The sequence below is a fragment of the Antedon mediterranea genome, chromosome 6 (assembly GCF_964355755.1).
Source record: "Antedon mediterranea chromosome 6, ecAntMedi1.1, whole genome shotgun sequence".
Taxonomy (NCBI): Eukaryota; Metazoa; Echinodermata; class Crinoidea; order Comatulida; family Antedonidae; genus Antedon; species Antedon mediterranea.
Window position 1 is genome coordinate 16,793,805 of NC_092675.1, and position 14,400 is coordinate 16,808,204.

At 36.4% G+C, this 14,400-nt stretch overlaps 1 protein-coding gene across 1 annotated transcript; it reads left to right on the forward strand.

Moving 5' to 3' along the window:
* The first annotated feature begins 247 nt into the window (after positions 1 to 247).
* LOC140051138 (phospholipase A-2-activating protein-like) lies at positions 248 to 14,245 on the forward strand. Its single transcript, XM_072096260.1, has 10 exons — positions 248 to 492; positions 5,449 to 5,642; positions 6,641 to 6,862; positions 7,260 to 7,563; positions 8,365 to 8,534; positions 9,466 to 9,623; positions 9,884 to 10,103; positions 10,295 to 10,492; positions 11,459 to 11,620; positions 12,254 to 14,245. The coding sequence occupies exons 1-10, from the start codon at positions 350 to 352 to the stop codon at positions 12,820 to 12,822; spliced, it is 2,340 nt and encodes a 779-aa protein (XP_071952361.1). The 5' UTR covers positions 248 to 349; the 3' UTR covers positions 12,823 to 14,245.
* Positions 14,246 to 14,400: the final 155 nt, after the last annotated feature.

Sequence of the window (14,400 nt, forward strand, 5' to 3'; positions counted from 1 at the left end):
ATGGGATGGATGATCGATCAATTATGCCTACAACAAAAGCACGTGGAATTTAAGGTTACATAAATAGACGTACATGTTTTAAACTGATAGAAATAGAAATGTTTTTTATCTGAATTCTAAATTGTATTATGTCAATCATATCTAATGATAAGAGATTACGTGAAAAAATGTTCTTGCTCCGATCCACAGAGGGCGCAGATTTATCAAGGCAACCGTGCCGTAGAAGAAGTGACGTACAAACCGAATTTTACAGTCTTTTTGTGGTCTTTGTTTTGTTTTTAATTTTTAGTATTAGTTTGCCAAAAGGAAATTAACAATTGAAATCAATACACTCATATCTATCTGTACAATGGAACCATCATTTACATTTTCGTGTTCACTCGTTGGTCATGAGGGAGATGTTCGTGCAATTTCTGCCGGTACTCATCCTTCTGAATCAAGTATTCTTACGGCTTCCCGCGACCGGACATCCCGGCTATGGGTGAAGTCAAGGTATGTCCGCCTAAGCCTAGGTCTACGTAGTACACGTCTACAGCGCCTACTACTATGACTGAAATACTCATTTGAAACATTGGATTAGGCCTAGGCTAGGCAGTAGTGATAGATGTTTGTTAATAAAATAATTTAATAATTTATAAAAAATGTATTTGTTATATATGCATGTTGTAACGACGCCTTTGGCGTGCCATAATTGTTCTCTCTCTTCTCTGAATAAATGTTGAGTTGTACACGCTGTGTTTAGAGCCCTTACTTTACATTATAATCTACTATATACAACATAAATTTTGGCGACGAGGATGAGCATGGCAGTTATAATAGGAAAGGTGGAAGAATTTGATTCATCTTTAGAAGCTTGGGATTCGTATACCGAACGGTTAGATCAATATTTTGTAGCCAACAAGGTCGATGATGATCGGAAGGTACCGGCATTGCTTGCACTCATCGGACCGAAAACGTACACGCTACTAAAGAATTTGTGTTCACCGGAGAAACCAGCGACACTGTCTTACGCAGATTTAATTACAAAGCTCACGACACATCTTTGCCCAAAGCCATCGGAAATCGCGGAACGATTTTGGTTCTACAAAAGAGAACAGCATAGCGGGGAAAGCATTGCTTCATACATTGCTGAACTACGAAGGTTAGCCATTCATTGCAATTTCGGAAACACTTTGACCTCGACACTGCGAGACATTTTCGTCTGCGGGTTGCGTCAAGAGAACATTCAGAAACGTTTACTGGTGGTTCATGACCTTAAATTAGATGATGCAATTAAAACCGCTGTAGCTATGGAAACAGCAAGTCGTGATGCTACAGAATTTCAAAAAACAAGGACACCAAATACTACAGGTGAGAGCAATGTAAATAAGTTTACTACAAAAAATTACCAATCTAAAAGACACCAAGGTCATAAACAAAGTAAAGCATCTACACACTGTTACAGATGTGGTAATACAGGCCATAAAGCTGATCGCTGCAGGCACATACATACTGTTTGCAATTACTGTTCCAAGGAAGGACATCTAGAAAAAGTATGCATGAAGAAAAAGAAAGACAATAATGTGTCAAAGCCTAACACTGGTAACCTTAAAAAGAATGTACAGTATGTACAGGGAGAGGAAGTCAACTATGAACCTATGCTATATGCAAATCATAAGTCAAAAGTGGAGCCAATTATAGTGGTTGCATCTATAAATGGAAAGAAAATCCCTATGGAATTGGACACTGGATCATCAGTATCACTGATTCCAGAGTTGACCTACAAGAAAGCATTCCAGTCGTTACCATTACAGAAAACTACAATTAGGTTGAAAACATATTCTGGTGAGACTATTGTACCAATAGGCATGCTAAATACTAAAGTGTGTCTTAACAATCATGAAGAAATTGCAGAGTTATTGGTCGTTCCATTGAACGGACCAGCCTTATTCGGACGTGATTGGCTAAAGAAGTTTAAATTAGATTGGCATGAAATAAAAGCCATTGATGAGGCAAAAGCAACAACTAAAGGTCTGGATGAAATTTTAGAAAAACATAAAGCTGTTTTTAAAGATGAATTGGGGAAACTGGAGAATATTAAAGCTAGTATCTACATCACTGAAAACAGCAAACCACAGTTCCACAAGCCAAGAAATGTCCCATATTCAATGAGGGACAAGGTCGAAAAAGAGCTTGGACGACTACAAAATCAAGAGATTATTAGCCCTGTGAAATACAGCGAATGGGCAGCTCCCATTGTACCTGTACAGAAGAAGTCAGGGCAAGTTAGAATCTGTGGTGACTTTAAAGTTACAATTAATCCTGTGATGAAAGTAGAACAGTACCCATTACCTAAAATAGAAGATATCTTTGCATCTCTAGCAGGAGGTCAGAAATTTACAAAAATTGACCTTAAACAAGCATATTTACAGATGGAAGTGGAAGACACTTCAAAGGAACTGTTAACTATTAATACGCATAAAGGGTTATTTAGATATAACCGACTTCCATTTGGTGTAGCCTCAGCTCCTGCAATCTGGCAAAGAGCGATGGACCAGGTACTGCAAAATGTACCCTTTACATCTTGCATATTGGATGATATGATCATCAGCGGAAAAACAACTGAGGAACACTTAAAAAACTTGGACACAGTTTTAGAGAGATTAGAGAAATACAACTTAAGAGTAAATCGTGAGAAATGTGAGTTTTTCAAAGAAGACATCACATACTGTGGTCATGTGATAACTGAAAAAGGGTTACAGAAATCCCCTGACAAGATACATGCAGTTATCAATGCGCCAAAACCTGACAACAAACAGCAAATGCGATCATTCTTGGGTTTGATAAATTACTATCGTAGGTTTTTGCCAAACTTATCGTCCATAGTCGCACCCCTGAATGAACTCTTACAAAATGAAAAAACTTGGAAATGGACAAATTCATGTGATGAAGCTTTTAAAGCGGTCAAAGAACTTATAACTTCAGACCAAGTTCTATGCCACTATAATCCTGAACTAACAGTTAAACTAGCCTGTGATGCATTGCCATACGGCCTTGGTAGCGTTCTTTCACATATTATGCCAGATGGAAAGGAAAGACCAATTGCATTTGCTTCTCGCTCCTTAACAAAAGCTGAAAAGGGCTATGCCCAAATAGATAAGGAAGCATTAGGACTTTATTGGGGAATACAAAAGTTTCATACTTACCTGCATGGCCGACATTTTACTTTGGTTACAGATCATAAGCCGCTAGTAAGCATCTTGCATCCACAAAAGTCAATTCCAGCAATGACTGCTGCAAGACTACAAAGATATGCCCTTTACCTATCTGGACATACATATGATATCGAATATCGCAACACGCACGCTCATGGGAATGCTGATGGATTGAGTAGATTGCCTATACCTACAGATGTGATTGATTACGTCGATGAGGCATCTACATTCTACACCTCCCAGATTGAAAGGTTGCCGATATCAAGTACAGAAATACGGAAAGAAACACAGAAAGATCAGATTCTGTCACATGTATTAGATACTGTTTTAAAAGGGACTAACAAACTTCCTGACAAAGAAGCGTACACACCCTACAAGCGCCGTCTTACAGAACTTACTTGCCATCAAGGGTGTTTAATGTGGGGAAATCGAGTACTAATTCCAGATAGACTTCGTGCTGCTATTCTTAATGAAATACATGATGGACACATTGGGATTGTTAAGATGAAAAACTTAGCTCGCTCTTACATCTGGTGGCCTAACATTGATTGCGAAATTGAACAAGTTTGTAAATCTTGTATCGGTTGCCAGCAAACAAGCAAAATGCCAAAATCCGCACCAGTACACCCTTGGGAGTGGCCATCTGCCCCATGGGATCGCTTACATATAGATTTTGCAGGGCCATTCATGAACTCTATGTTTTTAATTGTTGTTGACGCCCATAGCAAATGGCCAGAAGTTTATCCAATGAGATCTACTACAGCACAACTGACTATTGAGAAATTGCGAATTATGTTTAGCCAATATGGTATTCCCAGACAAATTGTATCGGACAACGGTCCTCAATTTAAGTCGGAGGAATTTACAGATTTCATGAAAGCAAATGGTATTCGACATACCACATCATCCCCATATCACCCCAGAACAAATGGCCTAGCAGAGAGATTTGTGCAAACGTTTAAATTGGCCATTAAGCAAGCAAGAGGAAACAGTTGTCGTTCATTACAGCAACATCTGAGTACATTTCTGTTTAAGTACAGAACAACTCCTCATACACTTACCAAGGAAACACCTGCAAAATTACTCTACGGACGCAATCTACGAACGCGTTTGGATCTTTTGAAACCGGATCTAACAGCTACTGTCTTGAAAGGTCAAGATCGTATGAAGTTTGCAAAACATTGTGGAACCAGTATCCGAGAGTTTCAACCCGGACAATCAGTAATGGTCCGTGATTATCGTAACACAAACCAGAAATGGATACCAGCTCAAATACAAGGAAAAACTGGTCCACTATCTTACACAGTTGACACAGGACTTGGAACAGTATGGAGGCGTCATGCTGATCAACTACACCCAACTATGGTGAATGTCACTCCTACAGAAATATTCACCCAGGATGACCATGTTCCAGAAATACTAAATCCAACAGACGCTCCACAATCAGATAACCTTACTCGAAATGTTAACGCCGACACACCTGTTACAACTGGCAGCGCATCTCTTACACAAGAAACTGCACCCATACGTCGATATCCAAAAAGAAATAATATTCGCCCACCAAAGAGACTAGACTTGTAAATAGACATGAAACAAGAAGTTGATTTTAGTTGAACTTTATTATTCATTATTGCATTGAAAGATATTATACAGAAAACTTTGATTGAAACATTATAATTACGAATGATTACAGAACAGTACAGAACTCTAGAATCTAGTCTTTACTATTCTTAAAATGGTAGGGAGGATGTGTTATATATGCATGTTGTAACGACGCCTTTGGCGTGCCATAATTGTTCTCTCTCTTCTCTGAATAAATGTTGAGTTGTACACGCTGTGTTTAGAGCCCTTACTTTACATTATAATCTACTATATACAACAGTATTAATTTCTTTTAAATATTAATTATTATTATTATTAATATTATAGTAATAGTATTATTATAATATTAATTTAATTATTTATAGATAGACAAGTAACATAGCCTTTTAAATAAGCCTAACATATAATTTAATTAACGATGATCGATTGACACTCTTTCTCTTTTTATTGTTATCTTTAATAATATAGCCTAAATAATATTACAAAAATAACTGCCCATAAAACATAAAATCACTACCATTTGGTTGAGTACACTACAACCACTTCTACAATACAAAACATTTCTTCTTATTTAATTTTTTATCCAAAATGGATAAAATTGCTAATATATTAATAATAGTTAATACAATATTTTAATTTGTTTCTTTTTCAGTGAGGGAGCCTCATACTTTGAAGGACTGAGTATGAGAGGTCATGAGAATTTTGTAAGCTCCCTTTGTGTACTACCGCCATCGGACAAGTACCCAACCGGCCTTATTATGACAGGTAGCAATGATTACAATATCAATGCTTATACATTGGACAGTGTTCTACCAGTATATACACTTAAAGGCCATGTTAACACAGGTAAACAAGTTTATGGGTTTTGTTTCTTGTTGTGCATATTACTTGCAGGGCCTCCTTAATATCTTGAAAACCGCTACTAAAAAGTTTACATTTACATTGTTTAAGAAGAATTCGATCCAACTTGGCCCTAAACCGTCTCGGCCAAAGTCAAGTCGGCTCCTAGTCAAGTCGGCCCCACGTCAACTCGGCCTTAATTCAACTAGGCCTCAAGTCAACTCGGCCTCACATCAACTCGGCCAAAAACTAATCTGTCAACTCAGCCCCAATAAAGTATGGAACGCAAAAAGCAAAGCGAAATGACAAAATAATAATATAATTTTAAATATATTATTTTTTATAAACATTTTTATTTTACTGTAATCTAATAATTATCTATCTATATCTAAGAATATTTTGATTCATTCTGGGAAAATTCTTGTATGTATCAAAATAAGCTATATAGGCCTAGGCCTACATAGCAAACACATACTGAGACTAAACAATTACATCACAACTAATAATATTTAAATAAATACTACCTATCAATTAAACAAAAAACAACCAAGTGTGTTATAATTTATTTTGAATTTTCCGTTTTATTTTGTCTAGGCCTATGTGTAGGCCTAACCTTATTAATCCTGCCATTATAATATTAACTATTAGCACTTTTTGCGTTCTATACTTTAATGGGGCGGAATTGACCGAGTTGACGTGAGGCCAAGTTGGCTTAAAGGCGAGATGACGTGAGGCCGATTTGACTTGAGGCCGACGTGACTTGGGCCGAGTTGACCTTGGGCCGACTTTACTTTGACGATTTAGGGCCGATTTGACCTGCATCCTTTAAGAATGTGTCTACATTTTTACGACAATACTTCATTTAAAATGATAAAATATAATAATGTTATTATAAAAATAATAAACCCTGGAGAATACATGTATATTTTATCATTAAACATCTTGTAATTATTTCAATTTTGTATGTTTACAAATTAATTTCTCATGTTTGATATTGTTTATAGTGTGTTGCCTGGCAGCTGGTAAATTTGGCACATTACTAAGTGGATCTTGGGACACGACAGCTAAAGTCTGGTTGAATGAAAATAATGTAATGACATTGAAAGGGCACGAAGCTACAGTATGGGCAGTTGCAATCATTCCAGCCAATGGTATCATGTTAACAGGTTCAGCTGATAAAACTATAAAGGCATGGAGAGCTGGCAAATGTCAACAAACTCTTAAAGGTAAGATTGTTCTGTATGGGTAGTAAATATGTGATTTTTCTGTATTTATTTGAGGCTGTTTCTCTTGGAAAAATGTAAGTAATTAAACAAGAATCGGATATGTTGTACATTAGGTGCAGTATGTTCCAATTTGGGACACGAGTGACCCTGCCCTTGATGAGCTTTAGGATCTTCCTGGACAAGACCACCTGTTAAGGGACCCACTTTAGGCGAGACAACCTAATTTATATATTTTAAAGTAAAATGAAAAAATGTATAGTAAATATACAGTATATAGGGCACATAAATTGCTGGTCTCACTATCACAATAATGGGGACAGTTACCAGAACAAGTAGCAAGTAAGTAAGCATGTCCAAGGATAAAAACAGTTTTACTATATATTATTGATTTTTGCAGGTCATACTGATTGTGTTCGTGCAATTGCCATTCTTTCTGAGACCCAGTTTCTTTCATCTAGTAATGACACTACTATACGGCGATGGACCATAAGCGGAGAATGCATGTTTGAATATAAAGGTCATACAGGGTTCGTGTACAGTATCGCCCTCTTGCCAAACGGTGAAGATTTTGTCTCATCAGGGGAAGATCGAACCGTGCGTGTGTGGCGGGATGGACAGTGTCACCAGACCATAACTCTACCTGCTCAGTCTGTGTGGTGTGTTACTTGTCTTCCCAATGGCGATATTGCTGCTGGATCTAGGTATATACAAGACAATCTAACAACAAGACACTGGGCTTGCTTTGCCAAGATATGAACTTGTAACAGTCCTTTGATCTTATGTCTGGCTGCGACAAATACCAACAGTACTGTACTATGTACATATTCTCCACAGCGAAGTTTCTGTTAAGGGGTGTGGAACTGATCGTGTCTTCTGAGCTCAGCATCCTGTTGTTAGATTGCCCTGATTTACATTTTCACTTTTCATTAATATTCTCTAAAATAATGGTTAAAAGAGTAAAAAATCATCTTGTAAATCAATATTTCATTTTACAAATTGTTACCTCTAATTTTAAAAATGTTGGTACTCCTAAAAATCAATAAAATGTAGTATGCAAGGGAGTTTATTTCATAAGATAATACAAAATTCAGTCCCTATAACGTGAACACCTTTAGGACCCAATAAAGTGTCCTCTTAATAGTGATGTCCCATGAATAGAGGTTGGCTGTAGTGTTGAGATGTTTCTCCTTGTTCCTTTCATAACTAAGTGTCTCTTAAGCTTGGTTCCCACTAGAACGTAACGCAAGGACGTAAACGCAACGCAAGCGTTTTAACCAATGACAAGCGAAGTTATAGACAGTTAGCAATCACAGCGAATAAGCCATGGCTTGTGATTGCTCAATTCACTTGCGTTGCGTTACGTCCTTGTGTTGCGTCGCTAGTGGGAACCACGCGTCAATGTGGGTGTCCCCTGAATAGGGGTCCCAAAGAGGGGTTCAACTGTATTTACAAGCTTTGCCTATCTCAGTTTGTAAATTGATTACCTGTTATTATATACACAGTGATAACATGGCACGGGTGTTTACTAGAGATCATTCTAGGAAGGCTAGTGCAGATGAAGTGGAATTGTTCAACCAACAAGTAGCATCCTCGGCTATTCCTGTCCAATCAAGTGATCTTGGAGGCATTCGACCTGAGGACCTTCCTGGAAAAGAAGATCTTATTAATCCAGGTGAGTGAGTGCAGTGGATCCATGGGTCCTGTGTTCAATTCCTGTCAGATGTTAAGCTCTGTCTACACTTGTTTGACAAAAAAAGTGTGATGTGCCCTAATATGATAGTGATATGATCGTGTCCATATATGGGCACATGAAGTTTGATAGTATAGAAAGAGCTTAAGAAATGTGTTCAACAATATCTTTACCCATAGTATATCATTTTGCATGTTCGTCAGTTTGATAGTGTAGACAGAGCTTTCTGATTTCGACTTGGGTAGAGCATCTTGTTGACTTGGGTAGAGCATCTTGTTGACTTGGGTAGAGCATCTTGTTGACTTGGGTAGAGCATCTTGTTGACTTGGGTAGAGCATCTTGTTGACTTGGGTAGAGCATCTTGTTGACTTGGGTAGAGCATCTTGTTGACTTGGGTAGAGCATCTTGTTGACTTGGGTAGAGCATCTTGTTGACTTGGGTAGAGCATCTTGTTGACTTGGGTAGAGCATCTTGTTGACTTGGGTAGAGCATCTTGTTGACTTGGGTAGAGCATCTTGTTGACTTGGGTAGACCATCTTGTTGACTTGGGTAGAGCATCTTGTTGACTTGGGTAGAGCATCTTGTTGACTTGGGTAGAGCATCTTGTTGACTTGGGTAGACCATCTTGTTGACTTGGGTAGAGCATCTTGTTGACTTGGGTAGAGCATCTTGTTGACTTGGGTAGAGCATCTTGTTGACTTGGGTAGAGCATCTTGTTGACTTGGGTAGAGCATCTTGTTGACTTGGGTAGAGCATCTTGTTGACTTGGGTAGACCATCTTGTTTTTTATTGTCGATCCTTTGAACTGGGATTGCCACCTCTCTGGACGACAGCGACTATCTCACTTGTTAAATACTTTGGATGTGGCATAAAGAAAAAGGATGAAACTGAAATTTGTTATTATTTTATAAAGGGAAGAAAGATGGGCAAACTAAGTTGGTTAAAGTTGGGGATAATGTTGAAGCATACTCTTGGAGTCAATCAGAATGCAAATGGACCAAGATAGGGGATGTAGTGGGCTCCAACGACGGCAAGCAAACAGCAGGTCAAAAGGTCATGTATGAAGGAAAAGTAAGTTACTTATTTTGGTTTTTTCAATACATTCTGAATTCTTGTATATGTAGCACTCTTTATATAAAATGACACAGACTGTTGTTAAATTCTCTCAAGGCATTTAATTATTAGGAGTTGACACCTTAGTGGTTACAGCCCAGGTCTATAGTCTACATTAGTTAAGTATGGAAAACCACATGAATTTCAGGAGAGTGAGTGACCTGCTACATATACAAACAACTTTGAAAATATCAATTGATTGTTTGTTTCCTTTCCAGGAGTATGATTATGTGTTTTCAGTTGATATTGAAGAAGGTCGACCAGAGTTGAAGCTACCTTACAATGTAGCGGATGACCCGTGGCATGTAGCTCAACAGTTTATACACCAGCATGAACTTAGTCAAGCTTACTTAGAACAAGTCGCTAACTTTATTATCTCAAATACTGCTGGTATAACACTAGGATCGGCTGCACCAACTTATTCAGATCCATTCACAGGTTAATAAAGCTTTTTCAAATACTAGTATAGTGAGTGAATGGCAGAGCGGTTAATACAGTGGTTCCGTAATCCATATTATTATTTTTTTTTTTTTATATGATTTTTCAAGTCTTTGGGAGAATTGACTGTATTATGATACTGAAACACCAGCAAGACTGAACCATTATTTATTTGATTTTGCCTTGTTCAGGAGGAGGACGATATGTACCTGGAGGAGGAGCAGGTGTTCAGCAACCAACAGCTGGTGGAGACCCATTCACAGGTGGCTCTAGACACATACCTGCATCGTCTGTGCCTATGGAAACTACATCAGCACCTCATAGAAATATATACTTCCCCAAAACAAGCTACATCACGTTTGACACTGCAAATTTGCAACAGATAATTGGTAGGAATTATTTTGTGTTGCTTAGAGGCATTTCACTCAATCAATAGAGATTTATTCACCATAAATTTAAAGCCAAGTAATTTAAATGACTTATTATTTAGGTGAGATTGCCAGACACAGAAAGAAGTGACATTTGTTATTTTGATTCATTCTTTTTTGGAATTTTTTTATTTTGGTTGTAAGTCGTATTACGTGATTTATCAGACTTTGTAACCCAGATTGTGGCAATTTTAGAAACTTATATATAGCGCTTGTCTGATTATTGTACTATCTACTTTTTCCAAGTACGCTCACTTGCACTGATGAAGGGCTAATGTTGCACGAAAGCTCTGCTAATTTTTCTGGCTGTTTTACTTTATTGTTTTGATTTAGCTTTTTGCTAAAGAAAGAGTAGCAGAGCTTTCGGGCAACACTAGCCCTTCATCAGGGCAAGTGAAATTACTTAGACCAAGTAGATAGTATTAAGCAGACAAGCTGCCTGAGTGGACTGGAATAAAGCAATAAAAACAAAGGAAGCACAAGTTGGTGAATAGAGGGTGGAGAGAGTAGGAGAAAACAAAAAAGCTTGGTATTTTACTTTATCGTTTTGATTTAGCTTTTCGGTTTTTTTTTTTTGTATCTCCATTGAGATCCAGCAACTGATACCCACAGCATTGTCATTTTTTCAGTAATTTGCCTTTGGATTTTTTTTATTATGATACTGTTTGAGGTATGTAGTATAGTTTCAATCATGTGTATGCAAACAAATGCAGTAGGCTATTTCAAAGGATGCTGCTCAATTCACCAAACAAAAGGATCTTCAATTTCTGGAGTTACTCTTGAAATATGTGTATAAATTAATAATTTTAATTGTTGTATCAAGATTTTTAGGACTATCTTTACTGTAAACAATACATAGCTTTCGGGGTTTTGAATAAGAAGATATGTCTTGTTCTTAATTACTGTATACATCTGCCTCTTTTACAGGAAAACTGACAGAGTTAAATGAGAGTATAGCAAATGAATATAAATTGGAACAATCAGATATATCACAGTTAAAATTAATGGTAGAAAAGCTAGATGATGCCAACTCATCTCCAACTTTAGACCAGGTGAAAATACTACAAAAGGCTCTTAAATGGCCTCAAGGTAATTTATTTTGTTTAGGTACATTGCCAATTATCAAGAATGCTTTCACTGTCTGTGAATAGGTGTTTTGATGGTGAATAGGTGCCTTTGAGGGTGAATAGATATTTTTGATGGTGAATAGGTGTCTTCGGTGGTGAAGAGGTGTTTTTGAGGGTAAATAGGTGTCTTTGAGAGGGAATAGGTGTCTTCGGTGGTGAAGAGGTGTCTTTGAGAGGGAATAGGTGTCTTTGAGGATAAATAGGTGTCTTTGAGGGTGAATAGGTGTCTTTGAGGGTGAATATGTGTCTTTTAGGGTGAAAATGTGTCTTTTAGGGTGAAAAGGTGTCTTTGAGAGTGAAAAGTTCCAACATTCATCCAACATCCAACAGTGGCCTACAATGGTTTGGCCATTCTTTTATAAATAGCAAGACGTATCAAGAATTGAAATTACAAGAGTAAAACCAGTATCAGTACAAATGCCTACAAACCAGGAGTGTGTTGTGATAGCTTCCATCCCTGATCCAATTTCTAAATTTGTCATAGTAGAAGAATATAACATATTTAGTTTATAAACATGCACAGGTGTTGTTCAACAAATTCTTGCTTTTGGTATTAATTAAATTTAATTATTTTATTGTATTATTTTATTTCCAGATCAAGTTTTCCCAGTCCTAGACATTCTACGGTTGTGCATCCGTAACCAATTTGTCAACAAGTGTTTCTGTAATAAACAAGATGGTGCAGCCTTCATCTCTTACATTCAGCAAATTACGTCCATCAGTTGTAAAACAGCTAATAAAATGCTAGTATTCAGAACACTATGCAATGCATTCCAATGCGATACTGGTTCTAACTTGCTTAAAAACAGCCGAGAAGAGATCACTACATTACTTATGGACTGTAAAAGTATTAAAAATAAGAACTTACAAATAGCATTGTCATCCGTGCTACTGAATTACGCCGTACAACAACACAGTGAGCAGAATGCAGAGGCTAAGTTTGAACTGCTGTCTGCTGTAGAAACAGTGCTAGAAGTAGAACAAGAAGATGAAGCTAACTTTAGATTAGTGGTTGCTTTAGGTACATTAACACATAACGATCACGATTCAAAGTCACTTGCTAAGTCTTTAGAAATTGCTCAAACTATTAATCGATTACAAAGTAAAACTTCTGTACAAAAATTGATAGATTCTGCTAAGGGTTTATTACAAATACTACAATAGAAACCTGGTAATTTGAGGCTAACAATTTTAGTCTATTAATAATTGTATCTGGGTGTCAGATCCATACTGTAATACATCTAATTCCTTGTTTATTGAAACATTTATAATGGTAAAATTATATTCAACCCTATTGATATTGTTAAATCATAAAGCTCTGTCTACACACTCAAACTTTATGTGACAAAAAAATGTGATGTGCCCATATATGAACATGATGATGTAATATCGCTACCATAATAAGAAGTATCTATAAAATAACTTGCCCAATTTACACATTGGAATTGATTAAACTCCTTGTTTATTGAAACATTTATAATGGTAAAATTATATTCAACCCTATTGATATTGTTAATTCATAAAGCTCTGTCTACACACTCAAACTTTATGTGACAAAAAAATGTGATGTGCCCATATATGAACATGATGATGTAATATCGCTACCATAATAAGAAGTATCTATAAAATAAATTGCCCAATTTACACATTGGAATTGATTGAACAACCCATCAAAGCCTACAAAAGCCCATTTTAAGTACAGTATATGTTTTTCGAGCGTAATCCATTTTAACGGAAACGAAAAAACAAAAAAAACATAACAAAAATAGGCTTTATCGTAAAAGCTATGACCTGCAATGTTATTGTAGTATTTTCAACTTTTCACGCTGCTGCTCTAGCCCGCTACGTCACACGAGATGACTCTTTCATTAGATGAAATCAAGCAGCTTTATAGTACTACACTTTGACATTTTTGTTAAAATGGAAACTCCACTATAATTTATTGGTACCACCTGTTGAATCCAAAAACGGCTGAGAAAAGAGTCTAACGACAAATCCCAAAGCATTCTGGTATTTATGAGTCCCATGATATAATTCGCTGTCAGATAATCATTGAATTATTATCAAAACAGTCCATTGAAGTTTTTGTTTGTAATAGGATACTTGAAGTATCTAGGCGTGATGAAGTGACCCCCAGACTTGACCTTAGCAATAACAATAAGCGAGCAGCGTTTTTTGTAAGAAATATTCTTGTTTACTTCTTAAATGTACATTAAGCCAAGCCCATTGGACTTTATTTAAAAGTATGTATGTATATGTTTTTTCCCCATAATGCGTACATTGTTTAAAAATATATTTGAATAATGCATTGGAATGGTATGCCATTTTCCTGAAAAAAAAACAATTACCAAAAATAAATGAATAAAATAAAAATACAGTATAAAAAATATTGGAAATAATTTGTAGTTTATACAGGTACTATGTTAACATTTTCAGCTTTGTTATAAAGAATTAAATTCAAATAAGGAAACAGTTGTTGTTTTATTGTATAATAAACAGAAACTACCAATTAATTAAAGATACGAAAATAAGCTCAAAACCAACAATATTGTTACTCACTTTGCCAAAAAAAATTAAACACTCATATTGATGGTACACATTGTTCAATAATGATCATAATAAAAATTGTGATAATAAATGCAGTAATAATGTATTAATCCTTAATAATAGACACTTCTATCTATTATAATTTGAATTGTACAAAAGACGATCTTTGATATGTAAAACACATGGGATGATGCA